The sequence below is a fragment of the Durio zibethinus genome, chromosome 14 (genome assembly GCF_047325235.1).
Source record: "Durio zibethinus cultivar Kanyao isolate XHJ-2024 chromosome 14, ASM4732523v1, whole genome shotgun sequence".
NCBI lineage: Eukaryota > Viridiplantae > Streptophyta > Magnoliopsida > Malvales > Malvaceae > Durio > Durio zibethinus.
The window spans coordinates 4,025,340-4,051,066 of record NC_143175.1 but is presented as its reverse complement, the minus strand read 5'-3'; the positions used below and the strand labels follow the sequence as shown (position 1 = coordinate 4,051,066).

At 24.1% G+C, this 25,727-nt stretch overlaps 1 protein-coding gene and 1 pseudogene across 1 annotated transcript; both read right to left on the bottom strand.

Moving 5' to 3' along the window:
- Positions 1–17,955: 17,955 nt before the first annotated feature.
- Positions 17,956–19,937, bottom strand: LOC111294701 (putative glutathione S-transferase). Its single transcript, XM_089743209.1, has 2 exons — positions 19,470–19,937; positions 17,956–18,489 (listed from the first exon to the last, which is right to left on the bottom strand). The coding sequence occupies exons 1-2, from the start codon at positions 19,806–19,808 to the stop codon at positions 18,127–18,129; spliced, it is 702 nt and encodes a 233-aa protein (XP_089599335.1). The 5' UTR covers positions 19,809–19,937; the 3' UTR covers positions 17,956–18,126.
- Positions 19,938–22,806: 2,869 nt separating this feature from the next.
- On the bottom strand, positions 22,807–24,746 carry LOC111294700 (putative glutathione S-transferase; annotated as a pseudogene).
- Between the last annotated feature and the right edge of the window lie 981 nt (positions 24,747–25,727).

Below are 25,727 nucleotides of genomic sequence, written 5' to 3'. Positions count from 1 at the left end.
TTTATTTTCATGATTATAAATATATTAATAATGGTTGATAAAAAACATAAGTCACCCAATATAATTTTTTGTCTATCATTTTGTTTACAATTTAATAGATAATTTTGATTTGATTATTAAAAACACTACTATAAAAGTATAAAACAAAAAAAGTGATATAGATCTTTTTTCTCAATTAAAAAAATTTTCATTCATAAAATCAAAAGATCACAAAACTTATGAATCTCGTCAAAGAAGGTTTCAATGTAAATAGAAAAACAATTGTAGTAACACATAATAATATATACAAACTAATTTCTAAAAAAAAAAAAAAAACACACACACACACACAATCTAACACCCTTTGAGTTTACTACTAGAAGGCAAAAAATAATTATATTTTTTCTAATCCATCTTTGTTAAAAAATCAGCAATATAGTTTGCTTCCCCGAAGGAATAGACAAAATCAACAATTTCGTTTTTGCTTATAACAATTAAAAACTCTCAACTCATTCCAAAGTCATGAATCTGCACTAAATATCTAAGATATAATTGCTATTTCAAATCAAATACTATATATATTTACCTAATTTTAAGGGTACATAAAAATAATTAATTAGATAAAGTTATATGTTTAAAACAAATCAATATGGAAATAAAATTTGATATTACTTTTAGGATTTTTTTTGTAATGTTAATATATTAAATTTAGAACTTAATTGTACATATATTTTTTTTTGAATGGATGAAGGAGTTGTATTAATATATATATATATATATATATGTCTTATATTCTAAAAGAGTTGAACTTACATTAAAACCAAACCATCGGTTTTTTCTTTTATTTTAATATTGTGTGTGATTTTTGTTATGAATCAATGGCATATCAATATGATATCTTGAAATATATATTTATCTAAAAATTGAATTGAATAAAAAAATGTCTATCTAAAAAAGAAAATATAGAAAAATATAGAAAATTGTGTGTAAGAGTTTCAATTGTAATATCAGTATTTCTAAAATTTTAGGACTTGGTTAATGAAATAAGTGGTAAATTTCACAAAACTAAAGAATTTGTTCCATTTTTATAAGATGAGTAAAAATTACAAACTAATATTGTATATATAATCTAAGGCTTCATTCACTAAAAACTTAGAAAATAATTTTTGCATTCTCAATTGAAACAAAGAATATTTAGCTAAGTTATAATTAACCATATCATTTTAGGTCGATTTGGCTTATAATACAATATATAAGAATTCTTATAATTTAGCTCCCAACTAACGCATAGTCGTCAAATATGGTAGGATTCAAATTAATCAATTGTCCTTGGTATCTGATTGTAAAGCCTTGCAAATTATCATAATCTTATGAAGTAATTACCCAAAATAAAATAAAATCATTAAGCCTATGCTAACTAATACATCGCAAAAGAAAATAGTTATCTAGCAACATCACATTCAACATAAAAAATATTATAAATTATAAAAAAATAATTATATTAAAATATATAGTTGATAAAATTGCTCTTCTAAAAATAAAACCTAACAATTACACAAATAAAAAATGAGTAAAATTTCAATAAACTTATAAAAGAATAGCGAGCAATACTACAAGGTAAATTTCTTATAAGAAAATAGTAACAAATTGCAATAAAACGAAGTTAAATTATAGTAAAATTCGATTTATTTAATATACTTTTTGGAAGAATATTTGTTTTTATATTATTATTAAGAGATATTATCGTAGATGTATTAAAAAATTACTATTTTTAATTGTATAATGTAATAAGAAATAAAAGACATGAAATTAATATGATTTTTGCTTCAAAATTACAAATTCTAAATTCTTACCTAATCTGTATTTTTAAAAAGAAAATAAAATATTCTCTAATTTAATGATATCATTATTGCCAACTTGTTAAATGGTTAATTTCTCTTTTCTCATTTACTACATTAAATTTTATTTATTTTTTCACGAATAATTGAAGATATGGAAATATATTCATGACTAATTAGCTTTTTATTTAGTTTCCATTTTTATTTGTATTATTAACAAAATTAATTATAGCTATATAAGGTAAAAATATTGGATATTTAAAAGGTAATAAATGTAATTAATTTGATCTAACTAATTATTTTTTAAGTAATAAAAATGTTACTATAAAAATGATAAAAATGTTTTAAATAAATAAAATACATTTATTAGAGAACACATGGTGATTTTTTAAACTCATCTATATGTAAAAAATGTAAGATATTCACGTTGAACTATTTCCTTTTTTTATCAAAGCATTTGACTTTTATTTATTTATATAAGATAAGGTAAAAATATAGGATATTTAATGGGTAACAAATGTAATTAATTTTGTCTAACTAATTATTTTTTAAGTAATACAAATATTACTATAAAAAACAAAATGTTTTAAATAAATACAATGCATTTATTACAGAACATATGGTGATTTTTTAAATCTATCTACATGTAAAAAGTGTAAATTATCTACATTGGACTATTTCCTTTTTTATCAAAGACTTCGATTGTTATAAATTTATACAACATTTTATTTAATTTTTCATGAGTAATTAGAAGATATGGAAATATATTCATAAGTATTTAGTTTTTTATTTAGTTTCTATTTTTATTTGTATTATTGACAAAATTAATTGTAACTTATTCATATAAGGTAAAAATATTAGAACTTAATTGTACATATATTAAATTTAGAACTTAATTGTACATATATTTTTTTTGAATGGATGAAGGAGTTGTATTAATATATATATATATATATATATATATATATCTTATATTCTAAAAGAGTTGAACTTACATTAAAACCAAACCATCGGTTTTTTCTTTTATTTTAATATTGTGTGTGATTTTTGTTATGAATCAATGGCATATCAATATGATATCTTGAAATATATATTTATCTAAAAATTGAATTGAATAAAAAAATGTCTATCTAAAAAAGAAAATATAGAAAAATATAGAAAATTGTGTGTAAGAGTTTCAATTGTAATATCAGTATTTCTAAAATTTTAGGACTTGGTTAATGAAATAAGTGGTAAATTTCACAAAACTAAAGAATTTGTTCCATTTTTATAAGATGAGTAAAAATTACAAACTAATATTGTATATATAATCTAAAGCTTCATTCACTAAAAACTTAGAAAATAATTTTTCCATTTTCAATTGAAACAAAGAATATTTAGCTAAGTTATAACTAACCATATCATTTTAGGTCGATTTGACTTATAATACAATATATAAGAATTCTTATAATTTAGCTCCCAACTAATGCATAGTCGTCAAATATGGTAGCATTCAAATTAATCAATTATCCTTGGAATTGATTGTAAAACCTTGCAAATTATCATAATCTTATGAAGTAATTACCCAAAATAAAATAAAATCGTTAAGCCTATGCTAACTAATACATCGTAAAAGAAAATAATTATCTAGCAACATCACATTCAACATAGAAAATATTATAAATTATAAAAAAAAATAATTATATTAAAATATATAGTTGATAAAATTGCTCTTCTAAAAATAAAACCTAACAATTACACAAATAAAAAATGAGTAAAATTTCAATAAACTTATAAAAGAATAGCGAGCAATACTACAAGGTAAATTTCTTATAAGAAAATAGTAACAAATTGCAATAAAACGAAGTTAAATTATAGTAAAATTCGATTTATTTAATATACTTTTTGGAAGAATATTTGTTTTTATATTATTATTAAGAGATATTATCGTAGATGTATTAAAAAATTACTATTTTTAATTGTATAATGTAATAAGAAATAAAAGACATGAAATTAATATGATTTTTGCTTCAAAATTACAAATTCTAAATTCTTACCTAATCTGTATTTTTAAAAAGAAAATAAAATATTCTCTAATTTAATGATATCATTATTGCCAACTTGTTAAATGGTTAATTTCTCTTTTCTCATTTACTACATTAAATTTTATTTATTTTTTCACGAATAATTGAAGATATGGAAATATATTCATGACTAATTAGCTTTTTATTTAGTTTCCATTTTTATTTGTATTATTAACAAAATTAATTATAGCTATATAAGGTAAAAATATTGGATATTTAAAAGGTAATAAATGTAATTAATTTGATCTAACTAATTATTTTTTAAGTAATAAAAATGTTACTATAAAAATGATAAAAATGTTTTAAATAAATAAAATACATTTATTAGAGAACACATGGTGATTTTTTAAACTCATCTATATGTAAAAAATGTAAGATATTCACGTTGAACTATTTCCTTTTTTTATCAAAGCATTTGACTTTTATTTATTTATATAAGATAAGGTAAAAATATAGGATATTTAATGGGTAACAAATGTAATTAATTTTGTCTAACTAATTATTTTTTAAGTAATACAAATATTACTATAAAAAACAAAATGTTTTAAATAAATACAATGCATTTATTGCAGAACATATGGTGATTTTTTAAATCTATCTACATGTAAAAAGTGTAAATTATCTACATTGGACTATTTCCTTTTTTATCAAAGACTTCGATTGTTATAAATTTATACAACATTTTATTTAATTTTTCATGAGTAATTAGAAGATATGGAAATATATTCATAAGTATTTAGTTTTTTATTTAGTTTCTATTTTTATTTGTATTATTGACAAAATTAATTGTAACTTATTCATATAGGGTAAAAATATTAGATTTTTAAAAGGTAATAAATGTAATTAATTTGATCTAACTAATTATTTTTTAAGAAATAAAAATGTTTTAAATAAATAAAATATATTTATTAGAGAACATATGGTAATTTTTTAAACTCATCTACATGTAAAAAAATGTAAGCCATCCACATTAGACTATTTCCTTTTTTTATCAAAGGTTTTGACTTTTATATTTTTATATAAAATAAGAAAAAATTTGGATATTTAAAAGGTAATAAATGTAATTAACTTAGTCTAACTAATTATTTTTTAAGTAATACAAATGTTACTATAAAAAATAATTAAAATGTTTTAAATAAATAAAATGTATTTATTAGAGAACATATGATAATTTTTTAATCCATCTACATGTAAAAAATGTAAGTTATCCACATTGGACTATTTTCTTTTATTAAAGACTTTGACTTTTATATATTTATATAAGATTTTATTTAATTTTTCATTAGTAATTAGAAGATATGGAAATGTATTCATGAGTAATTAGCTCTTAATTTATTTGGTTTCTATTTTTATTTGTCTTATTGACAAAATTAATTGTAACTTATTCATTTAAGGTAAAAATATTGGATATTTAAATGGTAATAAATGTAATTAATTTGGTCCAACTAATTATTTTTTAAGTAATAAAAATGTTACTATAAAAATGATAAAAATGTTTTAAATAAATAAAATACATTTATTAGAGAACACATGATAATTTTTTAAACTCATCTACATGTAAAAAATGTAAGCTATCCACATTGGACTATCTCCTTTTTTATCAAAGGCTTTGATTTTTATACATTTATATAAGACAAGGTAAAAATATTGGATATTTAAAAGGAAATAAATGTAATTAATTTAGTTTAACTAATTATTTTTTAAGTAATACAAATGTTACTATAAAAATGATAAAAATGTTTTAAATAAATAAAATACATTTATTAGAGAACACAGGATAATTTTTTAAACTCATCTACATGTAAAAAATGTAAGCTATCCACATTGGACTATCTCCTTTTTTATCAAAGGCTTTGATTTTTATATATTTATATAAGATAAGGTAAAAATATTGGATATTTAAAAGGAAATAAATGTAATTAATTTAGTTTAACTAATTGTTTTTTAAGTAATACAAATGTTACTATAAAAAATAATAAAAATATTTTAAATAAGTAAAATGTGCTTATTAGAGAACACAGTGATTTTTTTAATCTATCTATATGTCAAAAATATAAACTATCCACATGAGACTATTTTTTTTTATCAAAAGCTTCGACTTTTATATATTTATATAAGATTGTATTGTTTCTCCCCAATTAACCCTTATGTATACTAGTGCTTTTTTTTTATTATTAGAAATCCCCTAATAAAGGTTACATGTGCTTATATGGTAGTAACAGTTAGATATAACCTTTCTTGTCAAGTGGGAAAAAATCTAAGAAATTCATAATTTCAAGCTTCTCTCCATCTTGTCCCCTTAATTCCATATAAATTTAAGAGAATTGCATGTTGTTATATCTCACTCAAGTTACCTATTTACATAAGCAAAAAAAGTCATGAAGAACTTCCAAGTCACTGCCATTTTCATGTTGGTTCTTCTTTTTGCTGCTGGTAAAATCGACCACCATACCTTCTCAATCACTTTTAATCACTCAATCCAAGCAAATATTTATTTAATTTAGCTTCTAGCTATATTGTAAATATCATAGAGTTTTTGTTTTTTTTTAAACTAAAAAATTTTAAATTTGACATTCATCCGTAGGAGATGTATCGAATTTTGATTGTTAGGTGTCCCCTTAAAAAAATACATATAAGAATTTGATTATATACATTCTTTCACATCAAGTTTTTTTTTTTTTTTTTTTAAATTGTAATATGCGGATAGAAGAAGAGATTAGAGATTTTGAAATTTAAATATCAAATTTGCTAAGTATCACATTTTAAAAGTGATTATAAAAATTAATTAAATTAAACTCTGAAATTAAGCAACATTTTATTTTTTGAAAAAGGTGATTTTTTTTTTTTTAAATCTACTAGATCGATATTAATTAGCCTTGGTTCAACTAATGCATACAGGAAAAGAGATAGCAGCACAAACTCCTCAACAGAAAACATGCACGGGAACTATAACATATCCAACCTACTAAGATGATGGATGCACGACTATATGCCGGCAAGCATATGGAGATAATGCAAAAGGATGTGCTAGTTGCCTTTGCATGTACCAATGTTGATTAAAATGTTCTCTCTTTTTTTTTTCCCTATTTTTATTTTGATTTTGGTTTGGTGTCAACTACCAAAATCTCATTAATAATGTCAAAATCCTATCAGATTAGTTGAATAAAATTGAGATATATTGATATTTTCTATTAGCCTTTTCATCAATTGCATAAATTGAAAGGAACAATGGCTTTTATATTCCTATTTTGTATTCCTCTCATCCGATGAGAAGAAAAATAAGTACAAATATCAACAATATTATTTGAACTAATTAGAATTATAAATAAAGCATTATGGCTAAAAGTTGTCATTGTCGTAAAGAGGGTTTGGGTTGAGTTTGGCTTTCTTTCGTTATTATTCTATCAATTATTTTCAAATATAAATTATAGCCTTTGGGGTTTGGTCATTGATTTTGGATTTGGACATATATATGTAAGGTTTCCGGGATTATTGAAAATAATAAATAAAAAAATAATAAAGAGAAAACAAAATCCCTTAAAATTAAAAGAGTAATGAATATTTGCGATGGGATTTCGTGCAGAAGAAAAAAAAAAGAAAAAGAAAAACACAGTAACTTACTGTGATTTCACTTGGACATGTTTAATTTTACATCTCATTCTTAACAGATTAACTTACAATTGAATTAATTAAAAATATCTATTTTTTTTAAATAAAAGAGATCAGAGCCTAATGATAGAAGAAAATGATGCAAGTGCAAAAATTTAAACTTTGAATTGTTATATATCATATTTTAAAAATGATTATATAAATTATGTTAAACTAAGAGATTAAAAAAGATTATATGATCAAAAAATGCAATTAAATGAGCGCGAATGCGAAATTTTTTAGTTTTTCTCAAAAATCCAATAATACCTCAAGAAGGTTCTGATTTTGGATTTTTTTTTTTTTTCATTTTTGACACTCTTGAAAATGTAACCTGACGGAGGAAAAAGTTTTCCTATCAAATTAAAGAATCATATTATGAAAAGAAACATTTTGATAAAAAATCTGCAACCTTTCTTATTAGAACACAGAATTTGAAAAATTATGAGAAATTGAGGATAAGTTTCGAGATGTGTGATGATGCCATTTTTTTTTAACATTTTATTCATCTTAATCACTTGATTAATAGGCATGTAAAATAGTTGCTAGCAATAAATCTCGAAAATACAATGAAATCTAATGATTGATTGTATTTTGTATTGATAAAATTAATCTACTAAGCATTCATTGATGCAAGAACATAATTATTTGATTTAGTTATAAAAAATTTGCAGGGCTTTATTTGATGTATGCTAGTCCTTTTTTGGTTAGAAATCCCCTAATAAAGGTTATATGTGCTTATATCGTAGTAACAGTTAGATACACAATTTCTCATCAACTCTAATAAAGTATAAACCTTTCTTGTCAAGTAGGAAAAAATCTTAAAGATTCACAATTTCGGGCTTCTTTCCATCTTATCCCCACAATCCCTTATAAATTTAAGAGAATTGCATATTGTTCTTTCTCACTTAAGGTCCCTATTTACATAAGCAAAAAATGTCATGAAGAACTTCCAAGTCACTGCCATTTTCATATTTGGTTCTTCTTTTGCTGCTGGTAAAATCCACCACCATATTTTCTCAGTCACTTTTAACCACTCAATCCAAGCAAATATTTATTTAGCTTCTAGCTATATTGTAAATATCATAGATTTTTTGTTTTTTTTAATCTAAAAAATTTTAAATTTGACATTCATCCATAAAAAATCCATCAAGTTTTAATTGTTAGGGTGTCCTCTAAAAAAAGTAGGTACAAAAGTTTGATTATGTACATTCTTTCACATCAAGTAGTTTTTTTTATACAAAAAAAAAATTATAATATGCAAATATACAAGTATAGGAAGAGATTAAAAATTTTAAAATTTGAATTTTAAATTTGTTAAATATCATATTTTAAGAGTGATTACAAAAATCAATTAAATTAAATTCTAAATTTAAGCAGCATTTTGTTTCTTGCAAATGGTGATTTTTTTTTTTTTAAGAATTGTACTGGATCAATATTAATTATCCTTGGTTCAACTAATGCATACAGGAAAAGAGATAGCAGCACAAACTCCTCAACAGAAAACATGCACAGGAACCGTAACATTTCCAACTTGCAACAATGATGATTGATGCTCGGAGTTATGCCAGCCAACATATGGAAATACTGCCAAAGGATGTGATGGTTGCCTTTGCATGTACCAATGTTGATTAAAATGTTCTCTTTTTTTCCCTATTTTTATTTTGATTTTGGTTTGGTGTCTACTACCAAAATCTCATTAATAATGTCAAAATCCTATTAGATTTGTTGAATAAAATTGAGATATACTAAACTTTTCTATAGCCTTCTCATCAATTGTATAAATTGAAAGGAAGAAAAATAAGAACAAGTATTAACAATAGAATTTTATTCAAACTAATTAGAATTATAAATAAAGCATTGTGGCTGAAAGTTGTCATTGTCATAAAGAGCGTTTGGGTTGAGTTTGGCTTTCTTTGGCTACTTTTCTATCAATTATTTTCAAATATAAATTATGCCCTTTGGGGTTCAGTCATTAATTTTGGATCTTTAAGTATATAAGTAAGATTTTTGGGATTATTGAAAATAATGCATAAGAAAAACTAATAAAAAGAAGACATAATCTCTTAAAATTAAGAGTAATGAATATTTGCAATGAGATTTGGGGTAGAAGAAAAAGAAAAAAACAGTAACTTATTGTAATTTCTCTTGGACATGTTTAATTTTACATATAATTCTTAATAGATTGACTTACAATTGAATTAATTAGAAGTATTTATTTTTTTAATAAAGGACGTAGAAGCCTAATGATGAAAGAAAAGGATGCAAATATTAAGATTTAAACCCTAGATTGATATAATTCTTAATAGATTGACTTACAATTGAATTAATTAGAAGTATTTATTTTTTTAATAAAGGACGTAGAAGCCTAATGATGAAAGAAAAGGATGCAAATATTAAGATTTAAACCCTAGATTGCTGGAAGCCACATGTTAAGGGTGATTATATAAACTGAGTTAAACTAGGAGACTAAAATGGGTTATATGATCCAAAAATGCAATTAAATGAGAACAAATTAATTTTTTTTTTAGTTTTCCTCCAAAATTTAATAATACTTTAAGGAGAATCTAATTTCGAATTCCCCTTTTTTTTTTTTTTTTTTTTTTCATTTTTGACACTTTTGAAAATGTAACCCGACAAAGGAAAAGTTTTCCAATCAAATTAAAAAATCATATTACAAAAAGCAAGATTTTGATAAAAAAATCCACCATCTTTCTTTATTAGAACATGGGGATTGAAAAATTATGAGAAATTGAGGACATGCTTCAAGGTGTATGACAATATCACTTTTTTTAAAGTTTTCTTTGTCTCACCCACTTGATTAATAAGTATGCAAAAGAGTTCCTAATGATAAATCTCAAAAAAATAATGAAACCCAATAAATGATTGTGTTTTGCATTGATGAAATCAATCCACTAAGTATTCATCAACATAAAAATAAAATTATTTGACTTGGTTATGGAAAATTTGCAAAATATTTCTATTTAAATGATATTTTTTATCTTGTATCTTCCAAAACTTAGAAAAGTTCTATTTATAATTAAATAAAAGTTTTTTTTTTTGTACAGACATAACTGTCCATAAAGATGTCTATCTGTATAGACACCATTATTTGTAAGACACAACTTTTAGTAAATAATTATATCTTTTAAAGAGATATAACTATTGACCATCATATGTAATTCATATGACTTATTATTTTGAAAATGTTCCAACAATCCTCACCATTTTCAAAATAAATTAAATTTTTGATAATTCTAGAAATCTTTTGTATAAATAAGATATCTTTCGATTTAAACATTTACTTAGTGAAAACAAGTTAAAGTTAAGTACAATTTCATAGTAGATTATACTTTGAACCAACTACTCCTTTTGGTTAATCAAACTTAGCTCACACAAAAACTTCTACACCTAATGAATATTTAGTACCTAGGAACACTATTTTAGCCATGTGTTTGCATTTTTTTGTCATTAATGTTGTTAAAGCTAAGCCCTTGAACTTTTAAGAATCAGCCAACACTTCACACTCATATACGTAGCTTTTATCAAACTCTAACATATTTATGTTATAGGTCTATTACGAGTATAACCTCATCCATCTTTATCATTATAGGTACCAAGCACTTTACTTGAGATAAAAATATAAGATTATAGTGCTTGTAATCACATACAGATGATATACTTTGGCTTATTGAAGTCAAGATTTAATATTATACCAAGCATTAAGTCAATGTTCCATCATAAGTGACTTTATATTATAAGCTTGAACCTCATCCTCAAATTTTCAATATAGTTATGTTACTTTTTCATATCACATGGTGAAACTTTTATTCATATTTTATATATTGAAAGTTCATAAGACCAACCTTCCACCATGTATGTATGTCCATTTTTTAAAGAATATTTTCCATAATAATTCAACTATTAAGGATATATATTGTATAATTGTCATAAATTCTTTTAGTTCATAGTGATCACTATTTTTGTCATGATGGTTTCATATTTGTACATTTACATATTTTTTAATATCTAAGAAATTAATGCCATTGTCACTAAATTGTGAGCCATACATATTATCTTTTCACCAAGTAAATAATTATAAAGGGGCTTTAAATCTATTGGTAGAATAAGACAATCTTTTTGGTATTTTTTTTCATAGCTTCTAATTATATCAATTTAAGATTTAAAACTTATTGTATGTATATATATATGTGTGTGTGTGTGTGTGTGTGTGTGTATTCAAATAGTATGACTTTTCCTCAACAAATTATATATATACACAAAGGTGCTTCATATATTCTTTTTAAAATATAGTCATATTAAAAGACTATCAATAGACTTATCAAATGACTATCAAAATATCATATATGTATATATATATATATGCTTTTTATCATGGACATTAAAACCATTTTTATAGCCCAAATAGAAACCATGTTCACCACCCAAATGGGTCATAACAATAATTTCAGATATATAAAAATTTTAAACTTTACTTTTAGGACCAAGATGCCTATATGCAATTAGAATTCATTGCATATTTAACTTTAATTTCTAATGCTAATACAAGTCATGAAACATGACAATCCAAGGCTTACACATTAACTGTACATGACTAGTACACATTCTTACCATGAAATTATAAAAACCCATATGGACTTGTGCATTTTCCTTTTTTTTTAATTCTATGCACATAAATGCCATATATCATTACAATTCTTAATAATCTTTGTTTGTATTCAAACAAACTTTATTTAAATTTTTTTAACTACAAACCGTGTCATTTTCTCCATGGTATTCCAAAATAAAACTTTTGAAATTCACAAACATGGCTAATAAAACAATGGTGGATTGCTTTCAAATTGTCGATAATTAGCAATAGCCTTAATGTTATTAATGATGTGCCTTTTCCGTTTAAACTTTTATATCACATTTAGTCTAATTTGTTGGCCAAAATTTCAATTTAAAATAGTAACATCAACTTTCACAAATAAATCATGTCAATATGTTCACCCTATTAGTTTCATACTACTACTAGCCATAATGTTAAAAATTCCATTCTAGTGGAACTTTTGGAATGCATAATTAATAAGTTCCACGAGCACAAATAATATGAAAAACAATAATGAAAATAGATTCATGCAATAGAATTAAACAATGAATTAATGGCATACCTGAACACCAATCAATATATTGGTTATTTTGTAAATGCATTGGATGCATAAACCCTACAAGCCACTTATAGTAGAAGTTGGAAACCACATTAACTTAATCAATAGTTTTGATTTTGATTGGCTTGATTTTAGATGTAAACACATAAAGTGCCACCTTGAGAAGGTGCTTGATGGCTAGCACATTTTTTTCTTTAATAAGGGCAAACTATCACCAACATAATAGGTATAGGCGGCATAACCAAAAGTGGAAGATGATATTCTCTAAAGGCATTGAAGAAAGTGAAAAAGGATAAGATGAAGGTGATGGAAAAATAGAATGTGCCAGAATTGATTTAAAAAAAAGGCATCCCAAATTCTGTATTAGAAAAAAAAGCTTGTGAGTTTTTTAAGTTAGTGAAAAAAAGTGAATATTTTATGGTGGAGCAACTAAACAAGATGCCAGCTATAATCTCTTTGTTATCACTGCTACTAAATTCAAAATCACATCACAATGCTTTGTTGAAGGTGCTAAATTAGGCTTATGTAGCACATAACGTGTCTCTAAAATATGTGAACCACTTGACAAAGAACTCAATGATACCATATTATATATCTTTTAATGATGATGAGATTCTACTCAAAGATAAAGGAAATACCAAGGCACTGCATATCATCATTAAATGCAAAAGCCATATAATAGCCAAAGTCTTTATTAATGTCATGCTCATGTCTACTATGACAAGATTGCCCATTAATATATCCCACATTCAAAGCAGTCATATATATATGTCCCATATTCAAAGCAGTCATATGGTAGTCCGATCATTTGATGAGAGCAAGTGTGGAGTGTCGGGAGGCATTGCTATCCAAAATAACCATCTCTATACACCCTTATTTTGTTCCTTTACTATTATCTATAATTTACTTTTTCTCCAAATAAATGATATTCATTTCATCCTATTTATGTCCCATTTTCAATATTTACCTTTCCCTTTTTATGCTTTGCTATTAATAGAAAAAGTATATAATTTGCATATTATATTTTGAAATTGAAATAACGATTAATAATTGAGTAATGTCATAAGAGATTGTATATTACTTTGAGAGAGTTGAAAGGGACGAAGGCTAAAGATGAATTCTTCAAAGTACGATAAAGTCATTAATTTTGAAAACTCCCCTTTGAACAAAGATAAGTACTTATCCTGAGTAATAAATAATGGTTTATAATCTCTTTGCAATAAATATATAGAGATGAGAATATAGAAAAAAGCTGTTGGAACTTTAGTACCATAATTAAAGTTTCATTTGTATCCTAGATAGGGCATACACTTGCATAATTGCATTACATTTATCACTTGTTTTGATCTTGGTTTAGTTTAGATCATCTTTTCGACTCGCGGTTGATCCCAATCATTTGCTTTCAATCTTGACTCGGTTCAGGTTATCTGTTTGACTTACGATTCGATCCCAGTTATTCGTTTTGATCTCGACTCTGTCTAGATCATATTTCTAATCGTGGTTTAATCTCGGTTATTCATTTTTGACCTCGATTCAATCTAGGTCAGTTTAGTTTTTTGAACTTACAGTTCAATCTTGGTCATTCAATTATGGCTCAGTCTAGATCATTTTTTTGACTTAAGATTCAATCTAGGTTGTCTGATCTCGGTTTAATCCAGATCATTCTTTTGACCAGCAGTTCACCCCTAGTCGTTTGTTTTAATCTCAGCTCAGCCTAGATCATTTTTTTTACTCATAGTTCGATCTCGGTCACTTATTTTCGATCTTGACTCAGTCCAGATCATCTTTCTGACTTACAACTTAGTCTCGATCATTTTCGCTTACTGATTTGACTTTCACTTTTTAGGCTTAATAGAGTGAATGTCTAGGTTTTTGTATCTTTCTTATATAATAAAAATATGCAAAAAGGGATAGCTGTAAACAACCATCTATGTCTTAGGTCAACCGGTGTTTTATTATTATTATTATTATTATTATTATTATTATTATTATTATTATTATTATTATTATTATTATTATTTCCTTTTTTGGCTGATCAAAATTGCATAATCGAAGGAAATCAAATCAGCCAAAACAAGGGGATTTTAATTCAGGATCGGATCAAATCAGACAAGTTTGCCAAGGCTAAGCCTAAAATCATGTTGAATAGGATCCAATCCCAAGATTCAAACCTAGATTGATTTTATTTGAGCCCTAAAATTAGCAATAAGGTAGACTATAAATTGAAAACAGGATCACAAGAAAAGGTAAAGTGGATTTCTAGAGAGTTTTTTGTGGAATGTTTATGGGATTTAAGGTTTCTATCAAATTGAGAGTGGTCTGAATTTTTGGGTTTAGATTCGAAATTCTAGGATTGAGAGTTTGAATTTCTAGGTTTAGATTCGAAGTTCTAGGATTGTGAGTTTGAATTTCTAGGTTTAAATTTGAATTTTTGGAAAATTTTTGAAAAAATCTAGGTTTAGGTTGAATGTTTGAAATTTTTGTTGAATTTTCCACGAGAGTTTAAAATTTTCAATCATATTCTAACAATATTTTTCAATAACCGATGAGTTGCCCAGTTTTCAATGGCTTTTTTGAGATTTTTTAGAGAAGACAGAGAGAAATTTTGGCTAGAAAGAGAAAGTAGTAGGGTTATATAAGAAAAAGTCGATTTTGATCCTTTTATAGGGTCTCAATACGACGTTGTTTCTAAATACTCAAGATCTACGTGAATCCGATTAAGATCCACGCGACGCCCATGGATCAACCCGACTTAATCGCATGTTTTTATTTTATTTTATTTATTTACTATTTTAATTTTTTACCATTTTAATTTTTTAAGCTTTTTATTTTATTTTTATTTTCAATTTTTTATTTTATTTAACTATTTTTTAATTGAGAAATTTATTATTTATTAATTTTTTTATTATTTTATTTTTAGAAAATAACCTAAAAAATAAAAAAAATCTCTTTTCAAATAAATTCATGAATTCTACCAAACTATTAGAAGATTTTTCATGAATTCAATTTTTATGGATTTTATCAAACTATTAAAAATTTTCATAAATCAATTTTCACAAACAAAAAATTGTTAATAAAGTATTTTGTATTTTATCTTACTAAACTATGAAGGATTGTATCTTAAGTTAAATCTTACAAACTATTAAAAGATTTAATGAATTTTCTCACAAAATAAAATTTTATAAATATTTTGTAATAAAATATCATTAAACTATTAGAAGATCTGTATCAAAATAAATCTTACTAAACTATTGAAAGACTTTACTAATTATTTTCTTAGATAAAATCTATTAATAAATTCAACGATGAAGTCTCTTCAAGGAAAGACACTAATCTTTATGAATACTCTTGAGGTGATAAAATTATCTTAACTTGCTATCAAACTATTAGAATAATCTTAAGGTCAATTTTCAATAGTAAATATTTTGATAAATTATAAACATGTTTAAAGCATAAATAATTTTAAATTAAAATGATACTATATTTTGAATAAATACTATGAATGTGCTATAATTTTTTTCATGCATAATTATATTTTTGAATCTAAAATTTAATTTTATAGATAAAATTTATTATTTAAAAATATTTAAATTAATTTTAAAAATTTTTTAAATAAAATAAATTTAATTAAATAATTAATCATATTTTAATAAAAAATTAATCACAATCCTTTAAACCTATATTTAATAATAAATTTATAAATTTATACGTCAAGACAATTTATAGCCCTCATGTAAAACAAGCTTTGGTACAAAAAACGAGTCAAAACCCATTAAGCAGGGTAATCTCTAACTGTACCTCAAAACTAATTTTACGAGTAATTCTCGCACGTGGCTAGCCTTCATCAATGATTGTCATCCATTTTCAACAACTGCCCTGTAAAGTTGTTTCCTAAATGGAGGACAGATCCCTATAAAATCAATCGTAGGCAAAAGACAAAGTCCCTTTCTTTTTTGTTTTTCTTTTTTTGACACGAAATATTTATGTCATTGAATTATTTATGGCTGCTTACCCCACACATTTAATCAAATAAGAAATGATAAATGTTTAAAATAGCCCAATCGAATAAATATCGGAAAAGAAATAATTTTAATTACATATATATTTTTGCCATTTGTTTTTAATATTATATCACGTAAATACTATCATGCAAGTATTATTCATTTATCATGTAAGATTTATTTTTATTTTTATCATGTAAGCATCTTTCATTTGTTATGTTAGATTTTTTTTTTATTATAGATGAATGTATTTTAACAATTCATAAATTTAAATATTTATAAATTTATTATATTTATAAATGTAATTAATTTTAAATAAGTGTATTTTATCCTTTGTTTTATTTAAATTTTAAATCTAAATCTATATTTACTATTAATTAATTATAAATAAAAATTAAATTAAATGAATTTAATTATTCATGACTTAATCATTCATTAATTTATAATATTCATTAAATCTAATTAATTATGAATTAATATATTTAATATTTAATATAAATTTAATGTTAATATATTTATTAAATAATATAAATTTATATTAATTAAATATATTAAATCCGCAACAACACGCAAAACATAACCTAATAACATTCTATTTATGTGGTTAGTACGAGAAATGTGTCCATGGCTCCAGCTAAGGACTCACGGTTGAGGATTCCATTCATCCGAATCGAATTATTTTACTAATAAATAATATATTTTTATTTAATTTTATTTTTTAAATATGTTTCAAAAATAAAAATTAATATAAATAATATTTTATTATTTTAATAATGTAATTCTTAAATAAGTGAATCAAGTCGGACTCCATTGATTATTAAAATAAGAAAGCTCGATTGATCTAGCTCTCGCTTATCTTGGTAATCCATAAACATCCTTAGTACTTAAATTTACTCATTTGTTGAATTAAAATTTTCTTATTATGAACTTACTTTTATTAATTATATATATTGTTTATAGAATATACTTAACCACCATGTAAAGTTTACATAAATAAAATTTTAAAATTAATAAAATTTATTCATATAATTATTTTTAAAATATGATATAATAATTTTAAATTTTAAAATTGAACATTTACAATTTTTTATTATCAAATTATAACATTTTTTGTAAAAAAAAAAATACATAAATAAAATCCTTTAATTAAAAAAAAAGTTCATTTCTCTCTTTTTCATCCATTTTAAAGTTGAAGTGATAAATGAAATATTACACTAATAAACTTGCAAATTAAAACATCATCCTTCAGACACGAACTTTCGTTACCTTTTTATTTCCATAAATAAAATTTTTTGAGCTACACAATAACCTTGCTTTATTGATGATACTGATAGCTCAAAACTTACATTACATTTCTTAAGCATAGAGATCGAGAGATCTCTATAGCATTTATTATTCTTACATTTCTACTGATCGATCATCATCGATCTCATTTTTTTGCTGCTAATTTTAGCTGTGAATGGCGGTACTTTGTAAAGAACCGAACCAACTTTTCCGTGGGATACAAGCTGTCTTTGACAACATGAAACTCTTTGAATTTGTCCTTCCAAGTCTCGAGGAGAGGCAATTTGCGGCGGTTGAAGAATTCTACACCAACAGCCTCCTCGATGGCTCCCAACCATATGGCTATCCAGCCGAAGGCGATGTCTAGGAACCCTATCTTCTCACCCCCAAAGAATTTCTTACCCTCCAACATTCCTTCGAGCACTTCCATGGCATCTGATACTTGCTTAGTTTCCATCTTTAGCTGGTCTCCTTTAACAGATAACACTCTTTTTGAACCTTCAAGTAACTAAAATCATATGTCCAATGAACAACTGTATTTAGAATACTTGACAATTTCGTATGTAATGAACAAGATACCGATATATTTATATGATTTTTTAATATCAGAATGTTTAAACCAAAAATCAACTGAATACGACACTCCGAATTAAAGTATTACTTAATATATATAATTGAGAATATATGAACAAGTAATCCAACCTCTTATACCTCTAATTGTCCATATTTTCATCAAATCTACATGTAAATTTGGGACAAGTTTTTCTTTTCTTTTCTTGTTTCTTATTTTTTTGGCTCCAAAAAATGGAAAAAGAGTAAGGAAGGTGTTGGACAGATAATTAGTAATCGATTTTAAATCTAGTAATATGTGTATTTGTGTCATGTAAAATATTAAAATTTATATATTTATATTATATTTTATACGAAAATTATGTGTTACAATTAGTATCAATACAGAAATATAAAATATATTTTTTGAATTTATTAAATTCATACATAATTATTATTAAAATTTTAAATCGTGTCATCATCATGTTTTATTTTCATATAAATTTATGTCATGTCATTGTATCGTATTTTAAATTATTAAATCTAATTGATTTCCCAAAAGTTTAATCTAATAAGAATTAGTGAACCAATTATATTATATTTAAGTTCTAACACGTTCTCTCGATAGAAAAGAAACATGCAAATTGGAACAAAAAAAAAAAAAGCTTAATTATTTGAAAAGAAATGAAGTCCAAATAGCAAGATATATACTGGAGAAAAAAATTAAAGAGGAGAGGTAAAATTTCTAGAATTTGAATTAAAACTTTAACTCTAAAATCATGTTATCAAGCGATAATTAAGTGATTAATTGTTTTAAAAGTTGAACTTAATAAAAAAGACAGACAATATCATGTTTAAGTTCTAACAGAGAAAACAACACAAAAATAATGATAATAAAGAATGTTAGTGAAAGTAAGATAAAAATAGATACAATCGTACCCTTTCATCAATGAAGGAAGCCCAAAATCTTGCCATGGCTCTCTCGTATGGATCAGTGTGTAAAATGGGATTGTCTTTCCATGTGTCGTCAATATACTCAATGATGAATAAAGATTCAACAATCGGTTTCCCATGATGAATAAGCACTGGGATTTTCTTGTACACCGGGTTGCAATTCAGAAGGAGAGGGCTCCTCTTGTTTGGATCCTTCAGATTTTCTTCCACAAATTCGTAATCGATTCCTTTCAGTTTCAACACCCAGGCCACCCTGTGAACATATGGGCTGTACCATGCACCCACCAGCTTCACCTCTTGGTCATGCTCAGCCATTTGGGGCATCTGCAAATTATTCTTCTTTCTTCTTCTTCCTTCTTTCTTGTATAAAATATTTGTATATTTTTTCTTACTATCGTGATGCCATGTGACGCATTGTGTCTTTCCTATTTACATATAAAAAAATGTGGAATCGGAAGCCGTACATATTCACGTGTGGTAGGTGCCTTAATAAAATAAAAACAAAAAGTAACCACGTGGGAAAAAATTTATATAAAATTTTTGAAATTTTTTGTTACAAATGAATAAATCAAAATGGATAGATTCTATCACATAAATTAATTGTATAAAATTTATAAAAATTTTAATAAATTTTGATATATTTATTAAATAGATATTTTTTTTGTAAGAATATTAATAAAATTTTTATCTTTAAATAAATATAGATTAAATTTGAATTATAAATAATATTTTTAATAATTTTTATATATTATTAATTTTCATATTAAATTTTATCAATCTATTAATTTAAAAAATTTTTATTAAAACTTTTATTTATTCATTTCTAATAAAAAATTTCACGAATTTCACTTATAAAATTTTATATAAGTTTTGTCCAAACAAATAAACCCTACCATCTTTAGTAATAATAAATAAAGTGGACAATATGCAATAATTTGAGTTTAGCTTAGCTATATTAGGGATATTAATAAAGATTATTACAAATTCTAATAACTGTAGTGTTATATTATTTTATATATTTAAAAAAAAATGCAAAAGGTGACATTAATTTGTTATTGCATGAAATTAATGTTATAAACTTTTACTTCATTATAATTATACTCATTAAATCGTAAAAATAAATAAACATAATCAAATAACTTGGAATTTAATGTGCTATATATCCTTTTAATTAAGTTAAAAGAAGTATCTACATTAAGTTTAAGCATATCCTACTAGAAACTTAATTTAAAAGAGGCTAATTGATTTGCTGATGGTCTTGCCAACTTTAAATCTTGTAGAGTGATTTTCATAAATTAGTGTTGTTTGCTAGCGTTGTTATTTTTTATAAGATTTAGCACTTCTTTTTGAATGATTGTTATACCATCTGATTCTGCTATTAGTTTAAGATTTTGATTTGAAAAAAATTACAAGTTAATTAGATGGTCACTATACATCTGTTTAATAATTAGCAATTCATTAATTTTCAAAAATTCTTACTAAAATAACATTTTGTATGTATTTAGTTATTCACAAATAATATATAATTATATATTTAATATTTTATTATTTAAAAATAAATAAAAAATTAATATTCACATGTTATGTATGTGACTACAACACATAATATATGTAAAAGTATGAATGTGAACAAGCTTTTGAACTAAGAAAATAATTATTGTTATTCACGATGTGTCTTAATGCCATTATAAATATATTTTTATTATTAATAAGATTTATCTAATTTATAAATAAGAATTTTAATTTCATTAAAAAATTTTGTTAAATGGATTGATTCGATAAATAAATACAAAAGAGTTAAAGTTCTAATTTTTTATTAATTTTAAAATATAAATGAATTATTTGATAAATAAAAAAAGTTAAAGTTTACAATAAATTTCTTTATCTTCATAATTTTAATTTTAATTATCTTAAAAAATAATAAATTTTACGAGTAATTCTCGCTCGTTCATTAATGATTGTCATCCATTTTCAACAAGTACCCTGTAAAGTTGTTTCCTAAATAGTGGACAGATCCCTATAAAATCAATCGTACGCAAAAGACAAGTCCCTTACATTTTTGTTTTTTTTTTTTGACACGAAAATTTATGTCATTGAATTATTTAGGGCTCCTTACCCCACACATTTAATAAAATAAGAAATGATAAATGTTTAAAATAGCCAAATCGAATAAATATCGGAAAAGAAATAATTTTAATTACATATATATATTTTTACCATTTGTTTTTAATATTATATCACGTAAATACTACCATGCAAGTATTATTCATTTATCATGTAAGATTTATTTTTATTTTTATCATGTAAGCATCTTTCATTTGTTATGTTAGATTTTTTTTTATTATAGATGAATGTATTTTAACAATTCATAAATTTAAATATTTATAAATTTATTATATTTATAAATGTAATTAATTTTAAATAAATGTATTTTATCCTTTGTTTTATTTAAAATTTAAATCTAAATCTATATTTACTATTAATTAATTATAAATAAAAATTAAATTAAATGAATTTAATTAATCATTAATTTATAATATTCATTAAATCTAATTAATTATGAATTAATATATTTAATATTTAATATAAATTTAATGTTAATATATTTATTAAATAATATAAATTTATATTAATTAAATTAATATATTAAATCCGCAACAACACGCAAAACATAACCTAATAATATTCTATTTATGTGGTTAGTACGAGAGACGTGTCCATGGCGCTCCAGCTAAGGACTCACGCTTGAGGATTCCATTCATCCGAATTGAATTATTTTACTAATAAATAATGTATTTTTATTTTTTAAATATGTTTCAAAAATAAAAATTAATATAAATAATATTTTATTATTTTAATAATGTAATTCTTAAATAAGTGAATCAAGTCGAACTCCATTGATTATTAAAATAAAAAAACTCGATTGATCTAGCTCTCGCTTGTCTTGGTAATCCATAAACATCCTTAGTGCTTAAATTTACTCATTTGTTGAATTAAAAATCTTTTATTATGAACTTACTTTTATTAATTATATATATTGTTTATAGAATATACTTAACCACCATGTAAAGTTTACATAAATAAAAATTTAAATTTAATAAAAAATTATTCATATAATTATTTTTAAAATATGATATAATAATTTTAAAATTTAAAATTTAACTTTTACAATTTTTTTATTTTCAAATTATAACATTTTTTGTAAAAAAAATACATAAATAAAATCCTTTAATTAAAAAAAAAAGTTCATTTCTCTCTTTTTCATCCATTTTAAAGTTGAAGTGATGAATGAAATATTATACTAATAAACTTGCAAATTAAAACATCATCCTTCAGACTCTAACTTTCGTTACGTTTTTATTTCCATAAATTAAATTTTTTGAGCTACACAACTTTGCTTTATTGATGATACTGATAGCTCAAAACTTACATTACTTTTCTTAAGCATAGAGATCGAGAGATCTTTATAGCATTTAACATTCTTACATTTCTACTGATCGATCATCATCGATCTCATTTTTTTGCTGCTAATTTTAGCTGTGATTGGCGGTACTTTGTAAAGAACCGAACCAACTTTTTCGTGGGATACAAGCTGCCTTTGACAACATGAAACTCTTTGAATTTGTCCTTCCAAGTCTCGAGGAGAGGGAATTTGCGGCGGTTGAAGAATTCTACACCAACAACCTCCTCGATGGCTCCCAACCATATCGCTATCCAGCCGAAGGCGATGTCTAGGAACCCTATCTTCTCACCCCCAAAGAATTTCTTACCCTCCAACATTCCTTCGAGCACTCCCATGGCATCTGATACTTGCTTAGTTTCCATCCTTAGCTTCTCTCCTTCAACAGATAACACTCTCCTTGAACCTTCAAGTAACTATAATCATATGTCCAGTGAATAGTTATATTTAGAATACTTGACAATTTCGTATGTAATGAACAAGATATCTATATATTTATATGATTTTTTTGTATCAGAATGTTTAAATCAAGTATCAACTGAATACGACATTCCGAATTAAAGTATTACTTAATATATATAATTGAGAATATGTAAACAAGTAATCCGACCTCTGATACCTCTAATTGTCCATATTTTTATCAAATCTACATATAAATTTGGGACACGTTTTTCTTTTCTTTTCATATTTCTTATTTTTTGGCTCCAAAAAAGGAAAGAGTAAGGAGTGTGTTGGACAGATAATTAGTAATCGAATTTAAATCTAGCGATATGTGTATTTGTATTATGAAAAATATTAAAATATATATTTGTATAATATTTTATATAAAAATTACGTGTTATAATTTATAGTGATACAAAAATATAAAATATATTTTTTAAATTTATTAAATTCATATATAATTATTACTAAAATTTTATGTCATGTCACCATTATGTCTTATTTTCATATAAAATTCGTGTCACGTCATTACATTATGTTTTAAATTATCAACTCTAATTGATTTTCCAAAAAGTTTAATCTAATAAGAATTAGTGAACCAATTATATTATATTTAAGTTCTACCACGTTCTCTCAATAGAAAAGAAACATGCAAATTGAAAAAAAAAAAAAAGCTTAATTATTTAAAAAGAAATGCACATAAAGTCCAATTAGCAAGATATATACTGAAGAAGAAAAATTAAAGAGGAAAGGTAAAATTTCTAGAATTTGAATTAAAACTTTAACTCTAAAATCATGTTATAAAGCGATAATTAAGTGATTAATTGTTTTAATAGTTGAACTTAATAAAAAAGACAGACAATATCATGTTTAAGTTCTAACAGAGACAACAACACAAAAATAATGATAAATAGATACAATCGTACCCTTTCATCAATGAAGGAAGCCCAAAATCTTGCCATGGCTCTCTCGTATGGATCAGTGGGTAAAATGGGATTGTCTTTCCATGTCTCATCAATATACTCAATGATAAATAAAGATTCAACAATCGGTTTCCCATGATGAATAAGCACTGGGATTTTCTTGTACACCGGGTTGCAATTCAGAAGGAGAGAGCTCTTCTTGTTCAGATCCTTCAGATTTTCTTCCACAAATTCGTAATCGATTCCTTTCAGTTTCAACACTCAGGCCACCCTGTGAACATATGGGCTGTACCATGCACCCACCAGCTTCACCTCTTGGTCATGCTCAGCCATTTGGGGCATCTGCAAATTATTCTTCTTTCTTCTTCTTCCTTCTTTCTTGTATAAAATATTTGTATATTTTTTGTTACTATCGTGATGCCATGTGACGCTCTTGCGATTGTGTCTTTCCTATTTACATATAAAAAAATGTGGACTCAGAAGCCCTACATATTCACGTGTAGTACGTGCCTTAATAAAATAAAAACAAAAAGCAACCACGTGGGAAAAAATTTATATAAAATTTTTGAAATTTTTTGTTACAAATGAATAAATCAAAATTGAAAGATTCTATCACATAAATCAATAGTGTAAAATTTTAAAAAAAATTTATAAATTTTGATATATTTATTAAATAGATATTTTTTTGTAAGAATATTAATAAAATTTTTATCTTTAAATAAATATAGATTAAATTTGAATTATAAATAATATTTTTAATAATTTTTATATATTATTAATTTTCATATTAAACTTTATCAATCTATTAATTCGGATTTTTTTTATTAAAACTTTTATTTATTCATTTCTAATAAATAATTTCATGAATTTCATTTATAAAATTTTATATAAGTTTTGTCCAAACAAATAAACCTTACCATCTTTAGTAATAATAAATAAAGTGGACAATATGCAATAATTTGAGTTTAGCTTAGCTATATTAGGGATATTAATAAAGATTATTACAGATTCTAATAACTGTAGTGTTATATTATTTTATATATTTAAAAAAAAAAAACGCAAAAAGTGACATTGATTTGTTATTGCATGAAATTAATATTATAAACTTTTACTTCATTATAATTATACTCATTAAATCGTAAAAATAAATAAACATAATCAATTAACTTGGAATTTAATGTGCTGTATATCTTTTTAATTAAGTTAAACGAAGTATCTACATTAAGTTTAAGCATATCCTACTAGAAACTTAATTTAAAAGAGGCTAATTGATTTGCTGATGGTCTTGCCAACTTAAAATCTTGTAGAGTGGTTTTGTAAATTAGTGTTGTTTGCTTGCGTTGTATTTTTCGTAAGATTTAACACTTCTTTTTAAATGATTGTTATATCATCTGATTTTGATATTAGTTTAAGATTTTG